Genomic DNA, 23,383 nt, shown 5'->3' with positions numbered 1-23,383 from the left:
CTCTCTGTTTAGCCTGTTATCTTTCAGTGCTCTTTCCATTGACTGTTCTTGCATTTCTCTGTTCCAGCAAGTTGTCATTTAGTACATTGTTAATCAGACTATTCAGTGGTGCTTGTAGGTTGCTTTATTTGGAATGATGCAAATATTTGAAATGAGTGGCCATTAGATAAGATCACCTTTATTTATCACATGTACATATTGACGTGCATCATCAGTGTTAATAGCCAACACACATAAGGCTATGCTGGGGCGGTCTGCAATCGTTACCCCACATTCCATCGCCACCACAGCATGTCTACAATGCAACACACAACAAAACAAACTCCTTTACTAATTCCCACTCACCCACACATGTGAATGGTTCTCAAACTCCAGGACAGGTCAGGTCTCCAAACTTCCAATCTCCAGGTTTCAACCATCCATCTTTGACTTACAGACTTCTGATTGACTTTAGGGCTTCTATCTCTGCAATCGACCCCTGTACTAGCCAGTGATGAGATCCTGAACTCCCAGGTCAGGCTCCAGGTGTGCTAACTGACCCTTGTGTCTCCTTATGCCTCCTCGCATGGACATCTGATTCTGGGAGGACTTGATGCTGGCCTTCGAGCGCAGAGCAGAACCTGGAGTGCAGATGACCTTCGTCACTTTGAATGCAGATTGGAGACAGGGAGTGCTGATGACCTTTGTCACTTGCTGTGCAGATTGGAGAATGGGAGTGCTGATGACCTTTGTCACCTGTCTATGTTGGCTGGACTTCAAATGTGGAGTACCGTGTGGAGGCCTAACTTGTAACTCTTCCATATCTTGTCCTGAATTCACTTGATGGGAGAGAATGAGGAATCCCAAGTTGTGTTCCATATTAGTTTCAATGACACAGGTAGAAAGGATGAGCTAGTATATGGGATGAGGAGCTGAGGAAGAAGTTAAAAAGCAGGTCCTCAAAGTTAGTAATCTCAGGAATACTTCCACATACTAAGGAATAAGGAACAGGTTAGAGGGGTCCCATTAGTAGCTGGCCATGGTCAAGAAGGTCGGGCCTCAGAGTTTGGAGAACTCGGCAGATTCTTGGGCATGTGGGACCTGTAAATTTGATGGATTACACTTCAGTAGAGTCATAGTTATACAGAAGGGAAACTGGCCCTTTGGCTGAACTCAACCATGTCAACCAGACCTAATCCCTTTTGTAAGTGCCTCACCATATCCCCTGAAACATTTGCTATGCTAGGATTTGCTATCGTAAATGTCTCTTAATAATGTTATAATGCCTGACTGTACAACTCTGGCAGGTTGTTTCACATACTCATCTCTGCCCCGCTTTTCCATCTTAACCAAATAGGAGAAGGAAGTTTGGCTGGTGTTTTTAGATAGGGTTTAAGCTCATATGGTAAAAGAATAGGAAAAGGTGGAGAATAAAGCTGGAAGTGTAAGTTTGAAATGTCGAAAACAAAATAAACTGGCAGCTGAAACAGGTAAAGAATGGTGTAAATCCAAGGAAAAAGATTTGTGATTGCCAGGTAAAAGTAATAATCACAAGAGTTGGCAGAAATTTAGCATTCAGCAAATGATAACCAAGAAATTGATTGGAAAACAGCCCATGAGAGTAAATCTGTAGGGAAATAGAAGGCCAGGCTTGAGATCCTCCATTGATGATGTGCAATCAAGGGCACGTGTGGATCCCCTATAGACAGGCAGAAGAATAGAATCTCAGAACAGAAACAGACCCTTTGGCCCATGCAGTCCATGCTGAACTGCTGTTCTGCCGTGTAACATCACCCTGACCTGGTCCGTAGCCCTCCATACTCCCCCGACAGTGCAATATTACACTTTCATCTGGTGTTTATCCAGCTGCTCCAGATTCCACTGCAAGCTTTGATGACCTTCTTCACTGTCCACTGCGCATGTGCTTTGGGTGTCATCCACAAATTTGCTGATCAAGTTTAGCACAGTATCATCCAGATTATTGATATTTATTTTACTTTATTAGTGATACAGTGTGTAACAGGCCCTTGTGGCCCACCGAGCAACACCCCCCCGGCAACCCACCTATTTAACCCTAGCCTAATCACGGGACAATTTACAACGACCAGTTAACCTATTAACTGGTATATTTTTGGGAGGAAACTGGAGCATCTGGAAGAAACCCGTGGGAAGTAGGTATAAGTTTTGTTAGAGAGCATGCCAAGCTGAGGTAGTCTCTTGTAAACCGCTATGCTACTATGGTGCAGAAGACAAACATCAAAAGACCCAGCACTGATCCTTATGGCACACCACTAGTCATAGACCTGCAGTCAGAGACTCAACCATCTGCTACCATGCTCTGGCTGCTTCAGTGAAGCCAATATTAAATCCAGTTCCTCATCCTGAATGCCAAGTGACTGAACCTTGACCATGCGGGACTGCCAGAGGCCTTGCTAAAGTCAATGTCGATGAAAATTCTCCCAGAAAAATTCTAAGATTGGTTAGACTTGACCTACCACTCTGAAAACCATGTTGACTATCCCCAATCAGGCCTTGCGTGTCCAAGTTCTTATATATCCTGTCTCTTAGAATTTCTTCCAATAATCTACCCACTACTGATACAAGCCTACAGTTTTCTGGCTTATTCTTAGAGCCTTTCTTAAGCATCAGAACATCAGCTATCTTCCAGTCCTTTGGCAACTCACACGTGACTAAGTTAAATATCTCTGCCAGGGCCCTGTGATTTCTGCAAGCCCAAGAGCTGCCAGATGTTTCTCATATGGTAACCTTTTCATTCCTAGAATCATCTTTGCGAATCTTCTCTGAACCCTTTCCAAGGTCAGTATACCCTTTCTAAAATAAGGAGCCCAAAACTGCACACATTCTCCAAGTGTGGTCTCACAAGTGTCTTATGGAGTCTCAACATCCCATCCCTGCTCTTATATCCTATGTCTCTAGAAATAAATGCCAACGTTGCATTCGCCTTTTTCACCACCAACTCAACGTGGAGGTTAACCTTCAGGGTATCCTGCACAAGGACTCCCAAGTCCCTTTGCATCTCGGCATTTTGAATTCTCTCTCCATCTAAATAATAGTCTACCCGTTTATTTCTTCCACCGAAATCCATGACCATACATTTTCCAACATTGTATTTCCTTTGCCATTTCTTTGCCCATTCCCTTAAACTATCTAAGTATCTCTGCTGGCTCTCTGTTTCCGCAATGCTATCCTATCTTTCTCTCATCAGCAAATTTAGCCACAGCCCATTAATTGCATAGTCCACGTCATTGATATACATAGGATGAGGAGCTCTACGCACAACCGTGAGTATGGGGTTTGCTGAGGCTAAAGCAGTGTAGAACCAGGTTTCTGAGTTGGTGAAATTCAGCACAGACTTAAATATTGAAATGTTTATAATATTGTTTTCAAACCCACTGTGAGAGTAACTATATCAGAGTGCATTTGATCTTGGTGGAGGTGTACTTGGTTACACTGAATATTTGCATTAGACCTTAAGGTCTGTGTATGGATTAAATGTACCAGTGTGCTTAATTCCAATTCCCATCCCATCTCTGCCATGTGGATGTTGCATTGATTCCCATCTTGTTCTAGCTTAATCTTCTAGACATTGTACTCATCGCTACATGTACAGACAGCAGGGCAGAGTCAGACAGTTGTCATGTGTCTCTGCTTATTCCTTACTCTACAGTTATGCACTTGGTGAGCAGAGGAAGTTTACGTGTGGTGTATAATCCAGTCATGTGTAACCCAACCTTTTCCAAGCCATAGTTTGTACATGTGCTACTTTTCTTTTCATGTAGAATCACTGTAACAAAGGATCGTGAGAAATCCCCATGATCCGACGGAACAAAATTAGAATAGGGTTTATTAGCACTGACATAAGACCATGAGGCATTGGAACAGAATTAGGCCATGTGGCCTCTCGAGTCTGCTCTGCCATTTTATCATTTCTGATCCAATTCCCTCTCAGTCCCAATCTCCTACTTTCTCCGTGTAACATTTCACGCCTGACTAAACAAGCACCTATTAACCTCCGCCTTAAATACATCCAATGACTTGTCTCCACAGCCGCATGTGGCAACGAATTCCACAGATTCACCACCCCCTAGCTAAAGAAATTCATCCTTAGCTAAAGGAACATCCCTCTACTCTGAACCTATGCCCTCTGATCATAGACCCCCCCAGCATAGGGAACATTCCCTCCACATCCATTCTATCTAGGCCTTTTAACATTCGGTAAGTTTCAATGACACTCCCCACCCGACATTCTTCTAAATCCCAGCGAGTAAAGACCCAGAGCAATCAATTGCTCCCCATATGATAAGCTTTTCATTCCTCTAAACCCTCTCTAATGTCAGCACATACTTTCTTTAATAAGGGGCCCAAAACTGCTCACAATACTCCAAATGAGCCCTCATTCTATTCTTCTGCCTGTCTATAGGGGATCCACACGTGCCCTTGATTGCACATCATCAATGGAGGATCTCAAGCCTGGCCTTCTATTTCCCTACAGATTTACTCTCATGGGTCTTTAATGATGGATACTGCCTACACAACATTTTGAAGATGTTGACCATGGTGGGGAGGCTTGTGCTAGCTGAGCCTACAGTCTCTTTTGATCCTGTTCATTGGAGCCTTAGTAGCTGATGGTGAGGCAACCAGTTAGAATACTCTCCGTGGAACATCTGTAGAAATTTGCTTGTCTTTGTTGACATTTCAAATCTCTTCAAACTCCTCATAAAGTAGAGCCACTGTCATGCCTTCTATATAATTGGATCAATGTTGGGCTCTCTGAGATGATGATGATGTTCAGGAAGTTAAAGCTGCTAACCATTCCACTGCTCATCCCGTGATGAGGACTGGTGTGTGTTTTTCTGACTTCCCCTTCCTGAAGTCCAAAATCAATTTCTTGGTCTTACTGACGTTGGGTGCAAGGCTGTTGTTATCTCACTCCTTTATGCCACGTTGTTGCCAGTTGAGATTCTTCCAACAACAGTAGTGTCATCAAATTTATAGATACTATTTGAACTGTGCCCAGCTACATAATCGTGTGTAGAGAGTGAGTAGAGCAGTGGGGTAAACATGCATCTTTTAGGTGGGCCTCTTGATTGTCAGCAAGGAGGGGATGTATCACTGTTATCCAGTTACGTGGAGGGAAGTACAGAAGCCCAGGTTTTGAAGCTTGTTGATTAGTACTGAGGGGATGATGTTGAGTGCTGAACTGTATTTGGTAAATGGTAGACTGACATTATGTATTGCTGTTGTCTGGTTAGTCCAGGGCTGAGTGGGAACCCAGTGTGATTGCATCCATTGTAGAGCCATTGTGGCAGTAGGCAAATTGCATCAGTCCAGGTCTTTGCTCAGAGAATTGTTAATTCTATCCGTGACAATCTCCAAAAGCACTTCATTACAGTCGATGTTACTGCTACCAGGGAATGGTCCTTGAGCAGTTCACCCTGCTCTTGGGCAAATATATAATTGATTCCTTTTTCTGAAGCAAGGTGGAACTTCTGACTGGAAACAGTGAGAGGCTGAAGATGTTCTTGGATACACCAGACAATTGGCTGTCACAAGCTTTCCATGCTCTTCCAGGTACACCATTAGGGCTTGATGTTTCATGAGGGTTCATCCTCTTGAAGGATATTCTGAGATCAGCCTGAGACAGATCACAAGGTCGCCAGGTGCTGTGGGGATTTATTCTCCCTTTCAAAGTATGCTTAAAGATGTTGAACTGATTGAAGAATGAAGCATCATAGCCATTAAGTCTTAGGCTCTGCTTTACAGGAAGTAACGGCCTGAAAGCCCTGCCACAGGTGTTGATCATCCAGTTGTCTCAAGCTTCTGACAAAACTGCCATTTTGCTCTTATGATGGCCTTCTGTAGTTTTTACCTGGACTTGTAGGTTTCTAGATCACCACTCATAAACACCATGGATCTGCGAATTCCTGGTTCATCTACGACTTCTGGTTTGGATATATTTGATAAGTTCTCAAAGGCACAAACTATCCATCTAGGTTTTGATGAATATCCATCTAGGTCTTGGTGACATATTCATACAGATACGAAGATGAATTCTTGAATATGGCCAGTCCACTGATTCAAACCAGTTTGATAAGCATTCTTCCTCTTCCTGTGACCACATCTTCAGTCCTCACTGCTGATGCTGTGGTCTTTAGTCTCTGCCATTATCCCAGGAGTAGAAGTACAGCTAGGTAATCAGGCTTGCCGAAGTGTGGGCATTGCATGGCATTCTTGACGCTGGTGTAACGGTGATTAATTGTGTTGGCTCCTCTGGTTCTGTAAGTCGCATTCTGGTGGTAGATTGTCAGGGACTTCAAGGCGGCCCGGTTGAAACATCCTGCAATGACCAGAAAAGCATCAGGATGTGCTGACTTGTGATTGTTGATCACAGTGCTCAGCTTCTCCAGGGCCAGCTTAACGCTTGCCAGGGGTGCAATGTACACTGCAACCAGAGGGGAACTCTCCTTGGCAAACAGAATGCATGACGCTTGACTGCCAGATGTTCCAGGTCAGGGAAGCAGGACTTCCAGGAAGCAACCCTTGCCATGTCACCTCTGCTATGCAGTGTGTACTTCATTCCCTCAGTGTTCAACAAGCTCCTTGATTTCCTTTAAGTTTTGCCTACTCCTCTGTTACAGGGCAAGAGTGGTCCATTCATGGATGTCCATCCTCTGTACACCTGCATCCCCATTCTGGAGGGACTTAAAGCTCTCCGCTTCTTCCTGGACAACAGACCCAACCATGATCCACCACTCTCTTCTGTCTGGTGGAACTGGTCCTCACCCTGAACAATTTCTCCTTCACCTCCTTTCAAACCAAAGGTGTAGCCATGGACACTTGTCTGGGTCACAGCTAGCCTTTTTGTTGGCTACGTGGAACAGTTCCTGTTCCAAGCCTACACTGGTACCACTCCCCAACTCTTCCTATGCTACATCAACAACTGCATTGGTGCTGCTTCCTGCACCTGTGCTGAGCTCGTCAACTTTATCAACTTTGCCTCCAGCTTCCACCCTGCCCTCAAATTTACTTGACCCATTTCTGATACCTCCCTCCCCAATCTCGATGCCTCTGTCTCCATCTCTGGAGACAGTCTATGTACATGATAGCTTTTATAAACCCACTGATTATCTCAGCTACCTGGACTATACCTCTTCCCAACCTGTCACTTGTAAAAATACCATCTCCTTCTCTCAGTTCCTCTATTTCCGCTGCATCTGCTCTCAGAATGAGGCGTATGATTTCAGAACTGCTGAGGTGTACTCCTTCTCCTTCAGAGAAAAGGGGTTCCCTTCCTCCACCATCACATCTGTCCTCACTTCATCCTCCCACCATCCCACTATGGATAGGGTTCCTCTTGTCCTCACTGTGATGTGGCCTCTGCCGCAGTTTGTGCAGAGCATTCCAAAGATTCACTATTCTCTGGCTCAAAACAAAAATTCCTCCTTACTCTGTTCTAAATGGTCACCCCTCAATTATGAGGCTGTGCCCTCTAGTTCTGGATATCCCCACCATAGGAAACATCCTGTCCACATCCACCCTATCTAGTCATTTCAACATTTGGTAGGTTTCATTGAGATCCCCCTGCATTCTTCTAAATTCCAGTGAGTACAGGCCCAAAGTTGCCAAATGCTCCTCATGTGTTAACCCCTTCATATCCAGAATCATCCTTGTGAACCTCCTCTGAACTCTCTCCAATGACAACACGTCCTTTCTGAGATATGGAGCCTAAAAATGTTGACAATACTCCAAGTGCGGCCTGACTAGTGTCTTATAAATGCTCAGCATTATCTCCTTGCTTTTGTATTCTATTCCCCTTGATATGAATGCCAACATTGCATTTGCTGCCTTTACCACAGACTCGGACCTGTAAATTAACCTTCTGGGAGTATTGCACGAGAACTCCTAAGTCCATCTGCACCTCTGAAGTTTCAGCTTTTTCCCCAATCAGATAATAGTCCACATTGTTGTTCCTTTTACCAAAGTACATTATCATAAATTTCCTAACACTGTATTCCATCTGCCATGTTTTTGCCCATATTTCCAATTTGTCTCAGTCCTTCTGTAATTGCATTGCTTCCTCAGCATTACCTACCCCACCACCTATCTTCATATCATCCACAAACTTTGCCACAAAGCAATCAATTCTATTATCTAAATTATTGACAAATAATGTGAAAAGTAGCGGTCCCAATACTGACCCCTGAGGAACACCACTAGTCACTGGCAGCCAGCCAGAAAAGGCCCTTTTATTCCCACTCTCTGCCTCCTGCCTGTCAGCCATTCCTCTATCCATGCCAGTAATTTTCCTGCAACGCCATTGGATTTTATCTTGTTAAGCAACATCATGTGTGGCACCTTATCAAATGCCTTCTGCAAATCCAAGTAAATGACATCCATTGCATCTCCTTTGTCCACTCTGCTTGTTACTTCCTTGAAGAATTCCAACAGATTTGTCAGGCAAGGTTTCCCTTTACAGAAACCATGCTGATTTTAACTTATTTTATCATTGGTCTCCAAGTACCCTGAAATCCCTTGCTAACCACTGAGGTCTATAATTCTAATTCGTCTATAATTTCCTTTCTTTTGCCTGCCTTCCTCTCTTCTTAAAGAGTGGAGGGACATTTGCAATCTTCCAGTCCTCTGGTACCATGCCAGAATCAAGTGATTCTTGAAAGTTCATTATCTCTTCAGTAATCTCTCTCAGGACTCTGGGATGTGGTCCATCTGGTCCAGGTGGCTTATCCACCTTAAGACCTTTGAGTTTGCCTGGCACTTTTTCCTTTGTAATAGCGATGGTACTCACTCCTGCTCCCTGACACTCACGGACCACTGGCACATTGCTAGTGTCTTCCACAGTGAAGACAGATGCAAAGTATTCATTAAGTTCATCTGTCATTTCTTCGTCCCCCATTACTACTTCTCCAGCATAATTTTCCGGTATCAACTCTCACTTCCCTTTTACTCTTTATATAACTGAAAAAAACTTGGTGTCCTGCTTTATATTATTGGCTAGTTTGCCCTCGTATGTCATCTTTTCCCTTATTGTAGCTTTTTTAGTTGCCTTTTGTTGGATTTTAAAAGCTTTCTGATCATCCAACTTCCCATTCACTTTTGCTACCTTATATGCTCTTTCCTTGGCTTTTATGCAGTTCTTAACTTCCTTTGTCAGCCGTGGTTGCCTACCCCTGCCATTTGAGAACAACTTCTTCTGTCGGACATATCTATCTTGTACTTTGCGAACTTTTCCCAGAAACTTCGGTCATCTCTGCTTTGCCATCATACCTGCCAGTATCCTCCTCCAATCCACCTGGTCAAGCTCCTCTCTTATGCTTCTGTAATTCCCTTTATTCTGTTACAATACTGATACATCTGACTTGTACTTCTCGCTCTCAAATTGCAGTTTGAATTCAATTATTTGTTTACTGTCTCTTTTACATTAAGTTCCCTAATAAGATCTGGGTTATTACACAGCACCCAATCTAAGATAGCCTTTCCACCTTGTAGACATTCAACAAATTCCCTCTTTTGTGATCTGACACCAACCTGATTTTCCCAATCCTCTTGCATATTGAAGTCCCCCATTACAATTGTGTCATTACCCTTATCACACGCCTTTTCCAGTTACCTTTGCAATCTCAACCCTACATCTTGGCTACTATATATGATTCCCATAATGTTTTTTTTTATCCTTGCACTTTCTTAACTCTCCCCAAAAAGATTCAGCATCTCTGACCCTATTTCTAAAGATGTAATTCCATTTCTTTCCAACAGAACCACACCACTGCCTATGCCCTCCTGCCTGTCTTTTTGACACAACGTATATTCTTTGCTATCTCCAATGGAATCCCACCACCAAGCACATGCTCCCCCCACCCCCACTCTGTGGCTTTGTGCAGGGAAGTATAGCTGAGTTAGAATGGATTTTCTTTAATGGAACAACAGGCACAAGGCCTGGTCACTATTATTTCAGATTCCAATGACATGATCTACAGCTCACCGAGGCATGAGAATATACTGTGAGGGTCATAACTAGCCAGTTTGAATTTGCCCTACCCTTCTTTAACTGGTTCAGTCTGATTTCCACACCTTATGGCACTCTAGGAGAATTGGAAACCTACACAACTCTTCTACTATTGACTTGTTAAGTTTCGTCAGGAAACCTTTTGATTTATGTTAACAGAAGGAATCTTTTGCTGTTGACAGAGGAAGTCAATGTAAAAAATAATCAAAATCAAAACATCGCAACTATAAACTGAAAATGCTGGAAACACTGTAACAGGGATGAAGTTTCAGGTCAAAGATCCTTTGTTAGAATTAGTGAGGTGTCTTATAGTAGCAGTTCCACATAGACTGTGAAAGGGAAACAGTTAAAATGTACTGAGAAAGTAATGGAGGTTGTAACCATTATTTGTCAGGGACTGAAAGGTTGCCAGCTGATACATCTATTCACAAAAGAGGAGAGCAATGAACCAAACTTGCATAAGTCAGTCAGTCTTTTCATTGGTATAAGATCAATATGTAGAGGTTAAAACTGATACATTTAATCATTGCTTAGAAAGACAAGGTTAATGAAAAAGAACAGCACAGATCAAAGGCACAGCCACCTGATCACTGTGCAGAGGATAATGTGACATAAGATTTAAGCATAGGTGATGCATGGATCCCTGAATGTGTTACCATGTGGCAGACAGTTTACCAAAATCTACCATGTATGTACACATGGTTCAGCATGCTGTATACTTTGTGATCACTGGTATTCACAGTACCGAGACTAAGGTACTATGTATATATAGATGCGTATTCCATGAATATCTACCAATCTATTCACCTCTGTTTAGATATAATCAGGAAATGAGCCTCTCCGACACTTACTGCTTTCTAATTCTACAAAATTGTTATGTTGCGCTGGTGAAATTTCTTTTTGCATTCCCCTGAATATCCATCTGCTTATTTCAAAGTTGTGAGTGCTAGACACCCCAGCCAAGGTAAGCATCAGTTCCATGTCTGTGTCTAGAACTCCACCTGTCAAGAATGCTTTTCTTTTAGCAAGTTCACCTTGGGTTCTGCAACTCTCCTGGGAGTCAAACCCAGCAAACCTTTACAATACCAGTACCATTCTGTAACAAGCATATCTTTAGGTAGGGACACCAGAAGCGTGACTGACCTCGCCAGCCTCCCATGTAATCAGTGAAATTTCTACTTTTTGTCAAAAGCTTTTGCAGTAATGATCTGCATACAGTTTGTCTTCATAATTGATTGCTGTATCTGCTTATTGCCAGTCAGTGATTTGTATACATGTAATGGGTCATCAGCTCCTTTCAATCTCTTACAATTTCTTTCCATCAAATTGGGTGACTTGAAATGTGACCGATGCCCCATCTAGCATCTTTCCAACGTGGTTGAGGCTCCATTCCAGGTGCACCCAGAGTGTAACAGACCCCTTGATTTGCCCTATCTCTATTTCGATCAGGTTCTGAATACCTCTATAATAATCTGCCTTGGAGTATTCAAGGGTCTGTGTAGACATTCCCAATTGCCTGTCAATTTTTTTCCTTTACATCAAGCTGTTCCTCCAGATGTTATATTTCACCTCTTTCCATTGTCTTTCAGACTTTGTTTCTCTTGTTGCTCTTTATTTCGTTCTTTGTTTTGTTAATAACTGTTCATTGAATGTTTTCTACAGTTTGGTGCTGTAGGAAATTAGTGGCCCATAGAAACAGCAGTGTGGTTTCTTGACCCTGTTTCATCACGACTGAATGCAACAGCACCAATCTTTCCTTGGAAAATGCTTCCTAACTGAGGGTTCTGCCTTATGACCAGAACTTTGTTGTTCTGCTCCTGTAGACTCCAAGTCTTGTCTAGACATGTGCTACCACTACACCACTGTATATCTGCATGAAATCCCATCTGGGTTCACAGGCTGCTATCCAGAAAGTGGTCCTCCTGGGAGTTAAGAGCCAGTGGCTCTGTCATCTATGTTAATGGCTGTCTACTATCAGATGTTCCTTGTCAGCACACCCAAGATGAGCAGTGCTGTGTGACTGATGTGGGAGATGACTGTGTAACATGCATTCCTTGTGCCCGTTCTTCCTTGGGCACAACTTGATTTTGACAAAATGGCACCATCATCTGATCTGAGAAAATTTGCCTCTTAAAAATCAGGTTCTGAATCCATTGTACTTGTTGCTGTCAACTGTAGTTTATTTCAAATAAACTTTATTCATAGAAGTATGAACAAGAAATACTAAAAACTGCATGGCTGTTTTTACTCAGTGGTTTTATAATTTGTAATGTGAATGGATTCTGTATACAGAGTGCCACTGACTCCCACTTGGCCCCCTTTGAGTGATACAAGACTAGTATTTGAGAGGGTTTTACACAGGGCTTGTTCCCTCAGTTTCCAGTGGCAAAAAGATCCTCTACTAGTCCTTCCTCACAGGACTTCTGCATTGGTTGCACAGAGTTTCAGCACACACCTGCAGCGTATGTCCGGTGCTAGCATTCTGTTACAGAGAATGTGCTGGAAGACAACAAGTTTCAGGTAGAGCAAAGCTAGGTTTCAATAGGTACATTTAATGTCAGAGAAATGTATACGATATACATCCTGAAATACTTTTTCTTCACAAACATCCACGAAAACAGAGGAGTGCCCCAAAGAATGAATGTTAGAACCCCAAAACCCCCCAGCTCTCCCCTCCCATGCATAAGCAGCAGCAAAGTAACAATCACCCCCCCACCCACCCACCAGCAAAAAAGTATCTGCGCCCTCCACCGAGCACTCAAGTATGTAGCAAAGTATCAATGAAGACACGGACTTGCAGTACCCTAAAGACTACTTGTTCACCTGGTACTTCGACATACCACAGGCTCTCTCTCTCCCTAATAAGGGAAAAAGAGGTGTCCCTATTTCACAGCAAAAGGGGAAACGTAACAAAACAAGTCGCCGATTTATGGTGCTAGAAGTTTGTTGCATCGCTTCTTCCGAGCTCTGTGCCCAAAGAACTCAGGTCTCTGGGCACACAGCCAGCAGCCAGCTCGTTGCTTTCAATCTTCTGTCTCCCAGGATGCATCTGCAGAATTTCTATGTTTAGTATCATGGATGCAAAAAGGAGGCCGTCTATTTTGTCAGTGCAGGTAAAGTCAGAATCAGGAAGGGAACAATCACACTATTGGGAATATTCTATAGAACCCCAACAGTAACAGAGACACTGAGGCGATTGGGAGGCAGATCTTGGAAAGGTGAAAAAAATAACAAGGTTCTTGCCATGGGTGACTTCAACTTCCCTAATATTGCATGCATCTCCTTAATGCAGAAGGTTTGGACTGGGCAGAATTTGTTAGCATATCCATGAAGGATTCCTAACACAATATGTAGTCATAGTCATAGTCATACTTTATTGATCCTGGGGGAAATTGGTTTTCGTTACAGTTGCACCATAAATAAGTAATAGTAATACTACTATCAGTAAATAGTAATAGTCATGGAAATAATAAATAGTAATAGAAAAATAGTAATAAACAGTTAAATAGTAATATGTAAATTATGCCAGTAAATTATGAAGTAAGTCCAGGACCAGCCTATTGGCTCAGGGTGTCTGACCCGCCAAGGGAGGAGTTGTAAAGTTTGATGGCCACAGGCAGGAATGACTTCCTATGACGCTCTGTGCTGCATCTCGGAGAAATGAGTCTCTGGCTGAATGTATTCCTGTGCCCACCCAGTACATTATGTAGTGGATGGGAGACATTGACCAAGATGGCATGCAACTTAGACAGCATCCTCTTTTCAGACACCACCGTGAGAGAGTCCAGTTCCATCTCCACAACATCACTGGCCTTACGAATGAGTTTGTTGATTCTGTTGGGTGTCTGCTACCCTCAGCCTGCTGCCCCAGCACACAACAGCAAACATGATAGCACTGGCCACCACAGACTCGTAGAACATCCTCAGCATCGTCCGGCAGATGTTAAAGGACCTCAGTCTCCTCAGGAAATAGAGACGGCTCTGACCCTTCTTGTAGACAGCCTCAGTGTTCTTAGACCAGTCCAGTTTATTGTCAATTCGTACCCCCAGGTATTTGTAATCCTCCACGATGTCCACACTGACCCCCTGGATGGAAACAGGGGTCACTGGTACCTTAACTCTCTTCAGTTCTACCACCAGCTCCTTAGTCTTTTTCACATTAAGCTGCAAATAATTCTGCTCACACCATGTCACAATGTAGCCCTATACTCAACCTCATCTCCCTTGCTGATGCATCCACCTATGGCAGAGTCATCCGAAAACTTCTGAAGATGACAAGACTCTGCAGTAGTTGAAGTCCGAGGTGTAAATGGTGAAGAGAAAGGGAGACAAGACAGTCCTCTGTGGAGCCCCAGTGCTGCTGATCACTCTGTTGGACACACAATGTTGCAGGCACACGTACTGTGGTCTGCCAGTCAGGTAATCAAGAATCCATGATACCAGGGAAGCATCCACCTGCATCGCTGTCAGCTTCTCCCCCAGCAGAGCAGGGCGGATGGTGTTGAACGCACTGGAGAAGTCAAAAAACATGACCCTCACAGTGCTCGCTGGCTTGTCCAGGTGGGCGTAGACACGGTTCAGCAGGTAGACGATGGCATCCTCAACTCCTAGTCGTGGCTGGTAGGCGAACTGGAGGGGATCTAAGTGTGGCCTGACCATAGGCCGGAGCAGCTCCAGAACAAGTCTCTCCAGGGTCTTCATGATGTGGGAGGTCAATGCCACCAGTCTGTAGTCATTGAGGCCGCTGGGGCATGGCCTCTTCGGCACAGGGACAAAGCAGGAGGTCTTCCACAATACAGGAACCCTCCGGAGCTTCAGGCTCATGTTGAATACATGGCGAAGTACTCCACATAGCTGAGGGGCACAGGCTTTGAGCACCCTGGTACTGACACCATCCAGTCATGCAGCCTTGCTTGGGTTGAGACGTTTCAGCTGTCTTCTCACCTGTTCAGCCATGAAGCCCACCGTGGTGGTTTCATGTGGGGGAGGGGTATAGTCATGAAAGTAGGGTGGGGGCTGTGAGGAGGGGTAGGAGGGGAGAGTGGAATATGTGTTGGTTGGGGGCCGACAACAGATGGCTCATGTGGGGGATGGCAGGGGTCACAATGTCAAATCTGTTAAAGAACAGGTTAAGTTCGTTGGCCCTGTCCACACTGCCTTCAGCTCCTCTGTTGCTAGTTTGCCGAAACCCAGTGATGGTCCCCATCCCCCTCTGGACCTCTCTCATGTTGTTCTGCTGGAGTTTCCACTCAAGCTTCATCCTGTACCTGCCTTTAGCCTCCCTGATCCTGGCTTTCAGGTCCCTCTGTAATGCCCTCAGCTCCTCCCTATTTCCATCTCTAAACACCCTCTTTTTAGCGTTCAGGAGGTCCTTAATGTCCTTTGTCACCCATGGCTTGTTATTTGAATAACAAAGGACAGTTCTTGTCGGAACATGGCAGTCCACACAGAAGTTAACGTAATCAGTGATGCATTCTGTGAGGCCATCAATATCCTCTCCATGTGGCTCACAGACTGCCTGCCAGTCTGTCACCTCAAAACAACCCTGGAGTGCCTCATAAGCCTCCTCTGACCATTTCCTCACTGTCCTCGAGGTTGCAGGTTTACTCTTCACCAGAGGCACGTAGCAGGGTTTTAGATGCACCAGGTTGTGATCTGACCTTCCCAGTGGGCGGAGGGGAGAGGAGCTGTATGCACCCTTAACGTTAGCGTACATCAAATCCAGAGTCCTCTCCCCTCTGGTTGTACAGCTCACATACTGCGTGAAGTTAGGCAGTGTTCTAGCCATGGTAACCTGGTTGAAGTCACCCGAGATGGTAATGAGGGCACTGGGGTGCTGGGTTTGTAATCTGGCTATGACGGTGTAAATGATGTTACACGCCAACGTCGGGTTGGCAGAGGGAAGGATGTACACAACAACCACAATTGCATGCGAGGTTTCCCTTGGCAAATAATATGGCCGGAGTCCAACAGCAAAAAGTTCAATATCCGGGCTACAGATATGTTCCTTGATCATAATATGCCCAGGATTGCACCATCTGGTATTTACCAGAACCGCCAGCCCCCCACCTTTACACTTACCGCTCTCAGTGCAATTCCGGTCAGCTCGAACGGTCTGGAAGCCCTCTATGGAAAAGCTTTGATCGGGTATGTCCTCGTGCAGCCACGTCTCAGTGAAGCACATGACACTGCTCTCCCGAAATGTTCTCTGACTCCTGACAAGCACAGTCAGTTCATCCATATTATTCCCCAGCGATCTCACATTTCCTGTGATGAGAGAGGGGAGATACGGCTTATAACTTCTCCTCTCCATAAGCCTCCATTGTCTCGACCCGGTCCTCTTCCCTCGCCTTTTTGATCCCCCTCTGCATCCTCTGTGTGTTTTCCTCCAGATTTCAGCCGGGATGTACGCTGCTCTGTTTGCTAAACCGGCGGGCATGGGCATGAGCGCAATCAATTGGTCCCTTGAATACACAATGCAGCCATCCTGCTGCCATGCTAACGAAAGTAACTAATTCCAGCGCTAAAAAAACAAATAAAACTCTCTCCACCAGCATGTTAGAGAGGGTGCAGCTTCAATGCGTTACTGTGAGAAAAAAAAATACAACAAATAACTAAGTTAAAAAATTTAAAAGTAAGAAATTACGGAGCAACTGTAACCAGCTGCATGCACGACCGGCGCATGCGCGCAATGTAAATAGATAGACTAGACGAAAGGCCATACTGGAATTTATAGTGGGCAGTGAACCTAGTCAGGGTGACGGATCTCTGGGAGATCACAACATAGGCATTGACCATAACTACTTGACCTTTACCGTAGCTTTGGATAGGGATGGGAGCAGATGTTAAAGGGAAGTATTGAATTGGGGGGGAGATGAATTATGATACTATTAGGAAAGAGCTTGAGAGCATAAATTGGGAACAGATGTACTTGGGGAAATACACAACGGAGACTTTATAAAGCACTGGTGAAGCCTCACTTAGAGTACTGTGAGCGGTTTTGCAGTTCTTGTCTTAGAAAGGCTGTGCTGACACTGGAGTGGGTACAAAGGAAGTTTGCAAAAATAATTCCAGGATTATAGTTTGTCATATGAAGAGCGTTTGATGGCTTTGGGACTGTATTCACTGGAGTTCAGGAGAATGAGGGGTGACCTGATTGAAACCTATTGAATAGTGAAAGGTCTTGATAGAGGGAATGTGGAGAGGATATCTCCTGGGGTGGGAAAATCTAGGACCGGAAGGTACAACCCTAGAATAGAGGTTTTGTTTAAGAATGGAGATAAAGAGGAATTTCTACAGCCAGAGAGTGGTGAATCTCCAGAATTCGTTGCCATGGGCAGCTGTGGAAGCCAAGTCTTTATGAATATTTTATGCAGAGATTGATAGATTCTTGCTGGTCAGAACAGGAAGAGATACAGGGGAAAAGGGAAGGCAGGACATTGAGACTGAAAGGAAAACTGGATTAGCCATGATGAAATGGTGAGGCATACTCAATGGGCCAAATGGCCTAATTCTGCTCTTGTATCTTATGGACTTAAGGCCCCATGGAAATGTGGAGGTTGTTTAGGAGCATTTGCATGGAGTTCTGGGTAGGGTAAAGATATGGATGACAAGAGAAGTGGAACAGCTAGTCAAGAGAAAGAAGGAAGCATTCTTAAGGTCTAGGAAGCAAGTATTAGACAGGGTTCTTGAGAGCTATAAGTCAGTCAGGAAAGACATAAATAGGGGACTTGGGAGAATTATAGGGGATATGAGAAAGTCTTGGTGATTAAGGAATAGTCCAAGTCCAAGGTATTTTAAATATACATGAAGAACATGAGGATGACTAGAGTTGAGGGTAGGATTGATCAAGTTGTGGTTAAGAAAGAGGATATGTTGCAAGTTTTGAAAAAAACAGGATAGATAAGTCCCCAAGGCCAGATTGGATATACCCTAGGTTCCAATAGGAAGTAAGGAACGAGATTGCTCTGTCTTTGTAGATGGTCTTTGTATCCTCATTGGCCAAAAGGGTAGTACCAGAAGATTGGATGGTGGCAAATATTACTCCTTTTTTTCAGAAAGGTAATAATAATTCTGGGATTGTAGACCAGTCAGCCTTATGTCAGTGGTGGACAGAATTTCACTTCAGGAAATCCTCTGAAGTGGTCGTCTCAGAGGAAGAAATTGTAGAGGCCTCCTGTGGTTATTTTATTAACAATGGAGTGTTAGTGAGAAAGTGGACTCCTCCAAAAAAAATTACTTTCAGGATGATTGGAGTATTGTTTATCAAATTGTTGTTCCTGATGTTTACCAGCCTGACAAATTGCATTTGACTCCTGATCATTGCCTGGTTGGTCATTTAGGCATGAGGAAAACTCTTGGCCGTGAGATTCGGCATTTCTTCTGGCCTGATGTAGCACTGTACTGTAGGTCATGCCAGGAGTGTCAGATTGTTGGTAAGCCCAATCAAATCATCCCTTTTGCTTCTCTCCATCCTATCCCTGCCAACGGGGAGCCTTTTGAATGAATCTGAGTCAGTTGTGTTAACCATTTGCGGAAGGGACACAGGCAGTGAATGCTGCCCCTGCAGGAACAACCAAACCCTGTCAATTCACTGGAGACGGAGCTGGGTGCTGGCTTTAGTTGATGGACACACTGTACAGGATGTCAGGTACAGTCATCATTTGAACCTGACCAATGAATTCACTGCAGCCTTAGCTGAGTCTTCCCAAGTCCCAACAAGGATGGCAAATCTGTACTGAGGTGAAATTGGTTTATAATAGTTTTGAGTTGTGTTGCATTTCTCCACACTTGTTTTTCCACCCTCATACTTCCATGTTTTTGGGTGAACAACTTCCTTTAGATGTAGATCAATTCTAATTTAGATTATGGTGCTTTCAGACTGTTGCAAGTCTCAGCTGCCGCAGTCTGCTGTCAACGTGACAGTAGACTAGTCTCAGTTGGTCAGTGTGCGTTCTCTTGTACATTGCATAAGCTTACTGTTTTCTGATATTTTGATGCTTATCAGTTAGTTTATATATTCTGATTGGCATTTAATTTGACATCTTGCCATCCATATTCTTGTTTACAGTTTGCTCCTTCGTAGTCCACAAGCGGTGCCATGAGTTTGTCACCTTCTCCTGCCCAGGTGCAGATACAGGACCTGCCTCTGAGGTAAGCTTTTGTGTGTATTTGTGAGTATATCAATGACTGGAGAAGGTCAAGAAGGGGTTTACCAGAATGATTCTGGGAATGAAAGGGTTAACATATGAGGAATCTTTGATGGCTGTGAGCCTGTACTCACTGGAGTTTAGAAGAATTGGTGAGTGGGGGGGGGTGGGATCTCTTTGAAACCTATTGAATATTGTAAGACCTAGACAGAGTGGATGTGGAGAGAATGTTTCGTGTTGTGGGCGAGTCTAAGACTTGAGGGCACAGTCTCAAAATAGAGATGAGAAGGAATTTATTTAGCCAGAGGGAGGTTAATCTGTTGAATTCATTGCCATGGACAGCTGGGAGGGCCATCCTTTGAATATATTTAAAGCAGTGTTTGATAGGTTCTTGGTTAATTGAGGCATCAAAGGCAATGGGAGAAGGCAGGAGAAGAGGTTGAGAGGAATAATAGTTCAAAGTTCAAAATTCAAAAGTGCAAAGTAAAATTTATCAGAGTACATACATGTCACCACAGTACATACATACAACCCTGAGATTATTTTCCTGTGCATATTTAGCAAATCTATAGAACAGTAACTGCAAACAGGATCAAAGGACAACACTGTGCAAATACAGATAGAAATACTGTACATGGCAATAAATAATGAGAGCATGAAATAACAAGCGAAAGAATCCTTACAGTGAGACCAACAGAACTAAAATGAGTGTAGTTATCCTCTTTTGTTCAAGAGGAGTAGTAACTATTGATGATTGAGGGGTAGTAACTGTTGATGATTGAGGAGTAGTAACTGTTCTTGAACCTGGTGGTGTGAGTCCTGAGGCACTTGTACCTTCTATCTGATGGCAACAGCAAAAGAAGAGCTTGGCCTGGGGGGTGAGGATCTTTGATGGATGCTGCTTTTCTACAGCAACATTTCATGTAGATATACTCAATGGTTGGGAGGGTTTTATCCGTGATGTACTGGGCCAATTCCACTTCCTTTTGTAGGATATTCCACTCAAAGGCATTGGTGTTTCCCATACCAGCTGTAATGCAGCCAGTCAACACACCTTCTGCCACACATCTATAGAAGTTTGCCAAGATCTTTGATGTCATACCGAATCTTCGCAGACTCCTGAAGAAGCAGAGTGCTGTCGTGCTTTCTTCACAATTACATTTATATGATGTGTCCAGGACGGATCCTCTGAGATGGTGACTCCCAGAAATTTAAAATTACTAACCCTCTCCACCTCTGATCCTCCGATCATGGACCTCTGGCTTCCTTCTCCTGAAGTCTATAATCAGTTCCTTTGTCGTACTGACATTGAATGACAGGTTGTTATTGTTACAGCACACAGCCAAGTTTTCAATCTCCCTCCTGTATGCTGATTCATCACCACCTTTGATAGAACCCATAAGGTGGTGCCATCAGCAAACTTGTATATGGTATTGGAGCTGTACTTAACCACAGTCATGGGTGTAAAGCGAGTAGAGCCGGGGGCGAAGTACACATCCTTGCAGTGCTCCTGTGCTGATGGAGATTGTGGAGATGTTTTTACCAATCTCGACTGATTGGTGTGTACAACTGAGGAATTCCAAGATCCAATGACACCAGGGTATTGAGGCCCAGGTCTTGGAGTTTACCAATTAGTTTTGAGGGGTTGATGGTGTTAAATGCTGAGCTGTAATCGATAAAGAACATTTTGATGTATGCATCTTTGCTGTTCAGATGTTCCAGGATTGTGTGATGAGCCAATGAGATAGCATCTGCTGTAGACCTGTTGCTTCGGTACGCGAATTGGAGTGAATCCATGTCGCCACTCAGACAGGAGATAATATGCTTCTACACCAACCTCTCAAAGCACTTCGTCACTGTGGATGTAAGCGCCACTGGGCAGTAGTCATTTAGGTAGGTTACTGTGCTCTTCTTGGGCACTGATATGATTGAGGCCTGCTTGAATTAGGTGGGTACCACACACTGCCAAAATGAGAGGTTGAAAATATCCATGAACACACCAGCTAGTTGATCAGCACAGATCTTCAGTACTCGGCCAGGTACTCTGTCCGGACACGTCATAATCAGATACTGATACCAAAGGATTATCAGGAGACACGGGGTCCGCAATGTGATCAAGCAAGCAAGCATAGAAGGCATTGAGCTCATCTGGAAGTTAGGCTTTGCTGTACCCTATGTTGCAAGAACTCACTTTGTAGGAGGTTATGGCATTCAAACCCTGCCACAGCTGTTAACATCCCTTATTGATTCCAGTCTAGTCCAGAAACTCCACTTTGCCCGTGAGATGGCTTTCCAGAGATCATATTTCTTGTAGCATTCTTGATGTACAGACTTGAATGCCTCTGATCTGGCTCTCAGCAGATTCCGGATTTCATTTTTCATCCACGGCTTTTGGGGAAAACCCTGAATGCTTTCGTGGGGACACACTCATCCACATCTGTTTTAATAAAGTCTGTAATGACCCTGAAGTAATCATTCAGGTCCTCAGATGTGTTCTTGAACACAGTCTGTCCACTGACTCAAGGAAATCCTGTAACCATTCCTCTGCCTCCTATGGCTACCTCTAAGTTGTCTTGATCTTTGGAGCCTTACATTTTAGGCTCTATCTTTATGCAGGTGGTAGGACTACAGCCAGATGACCCGACTTGACAAAATGCGATCTCGCAAAGAAACAATAGGCGTTCCTTATCGTAATAGAAACATAGAAACATAGAAAATAGGTGCAGGAGTAGGCCATTCGGCCCTTCGAGCCTGCACCGCCATTTATTATGATCATGGCTGATCATCCAACTCAGAACCCCGCCCCAGCCTTCCCTCCATACCCCCTGACCCCTGTAGCCACAAGGGCCATATCTAACTCCCTCTTAAACATAGCCAATGAACTGGCCTCAACAGTTTCCTGTGGCAGAGAATTCCACAGATTCACCACTCTCTGTGTGAAGAAGTTTTTCCTAATCTCGGTCCTAAAAGGCTTCCCCTCTATCCTCAAACTGTGACCCCTCGTTCTGGACTTCCCCAACATCGGGAACAATCTTCCTGCATCTAGCCTGTCCAATCCCTTTAGGATCTTATACATTTCAATCAGATCCCCCCTCAATCTTCTAAATTCCAACGAGTACAAGCCCAGTTCATCCAGTCTTTCTTCATATGAAAGTCCTGCCATCCCAGGAATCAATCTGGTGAACCTTCTTTGTACTCCCTCTATGGCAAAGATGTCTTTCTTCAGATTAGGGGACCAAAACTGCACACAATACTCCAGGTGTGGTCTCACCAAGGCCTTGTACAACTGCAGTAGTACCTCCCTGCTCCTGTACTCGAATCCTCTCGCTATAAATGCCAGCATACCATTCGCCTTTTTCACCGCCTGCTGTACCTGCATGCCCACTTTCAATGACTGGTGTATAATGACACCCAGGTCTCATTGCACCTCCCCTTTTCCTAATCGGCCACCATTCAGATAATAATCTGTTTTCCTATTTTTGCCACCAAAGTGGATAACTTCACATTTATCCACATTAAATTGCATCTGCCATGAGTTTGCCCACTCACCCAACCTATCCAAGTCACCCTGCATCCTCTTAGCATCCTCCTCACTGCTAACACTGCCACCCAGCTTCGTGTCATCCGCAAACTTGGAGATGCTGCATTTAATTCCCTCATCCAAGTCATTAATATATATTGTAAACAACTGGGGTCCCAGCACTGAGCCTTGCGGTACCCCACTAGTCACTGCCTGCCATTCTGAAAAGGTCCCGTTTATTCCCACTCTTTGCTTCTTGTCTGCTAACCAATTCTCCACCCACACCAATACCTTACCCCCAATACCGTGTGCTTTAAGTTTGCACACTAATCTCCTGTGTGGGACCTTGTCAAAAGCCTTTTGAAAATCCAAATATACCGCATCCACTGGTTCTCCCCTATCCACTCTACTAGTTACATCCTCAAAAAATTCTATGAGATTCGTCAGACATGATTTTCCTTTCACAAATCCATGCTGACTTTGTCCGATCATTTCACCGCTTTCCAAATGTGCTGTTATCACATCCTTGATAACTGACTCCAGCAGTTTCCCCACCACCGACGTTAGGCTAACCGGTCTATAATTCCCCGGTTTCTCTCTCCCTCCTTTTTTAAAAAGTGGGGTTACATTAGCCACCCTCCAATCCTCAGGAACTAGTCCAGAATCTAACGAGTTTTGAAAAATTATCACTAA

General features: G+C 44.1%; 1 protein-coding gene across 1 annotated transcript in view; it reads left to right on the top strand.

The window, feature by feature from the left end:
• LOC134351826 (protein kinase C beta type) overlaps positions 1-23,383 on the top strand; it is a 405,871-nt gene that overhangs the window by 126,354 nt on the left and 256,134 nt on the right. The window contains exon 3 of the mRNA XM_063058567.1: positions 19,092-19,174. Coding sequence (XP_062914637.1) covers positions 19,092-19,174 — 83 coding nt within the window. The remainder of the gene's footprint in view (positions 1-19,091; positions 19,175-23,383) is intronic.

This window comes from Mobula hypostoma, chromosome 9 (genome assembly GCF_963921235.1).
Source record: "Mobula hypostoma chromosome 9, sMobHyp1.1, whole genome shotgun sequence".
NCBI lineage: Eukaryota > Metazoa > Chordata > Chondrichthyes > Myliobatiformes > Myliobatidae > Mobula > Mobula hypostoma.
This window is presented reverse-complemented; position numbering and strand designations above follow the sequence as displayed.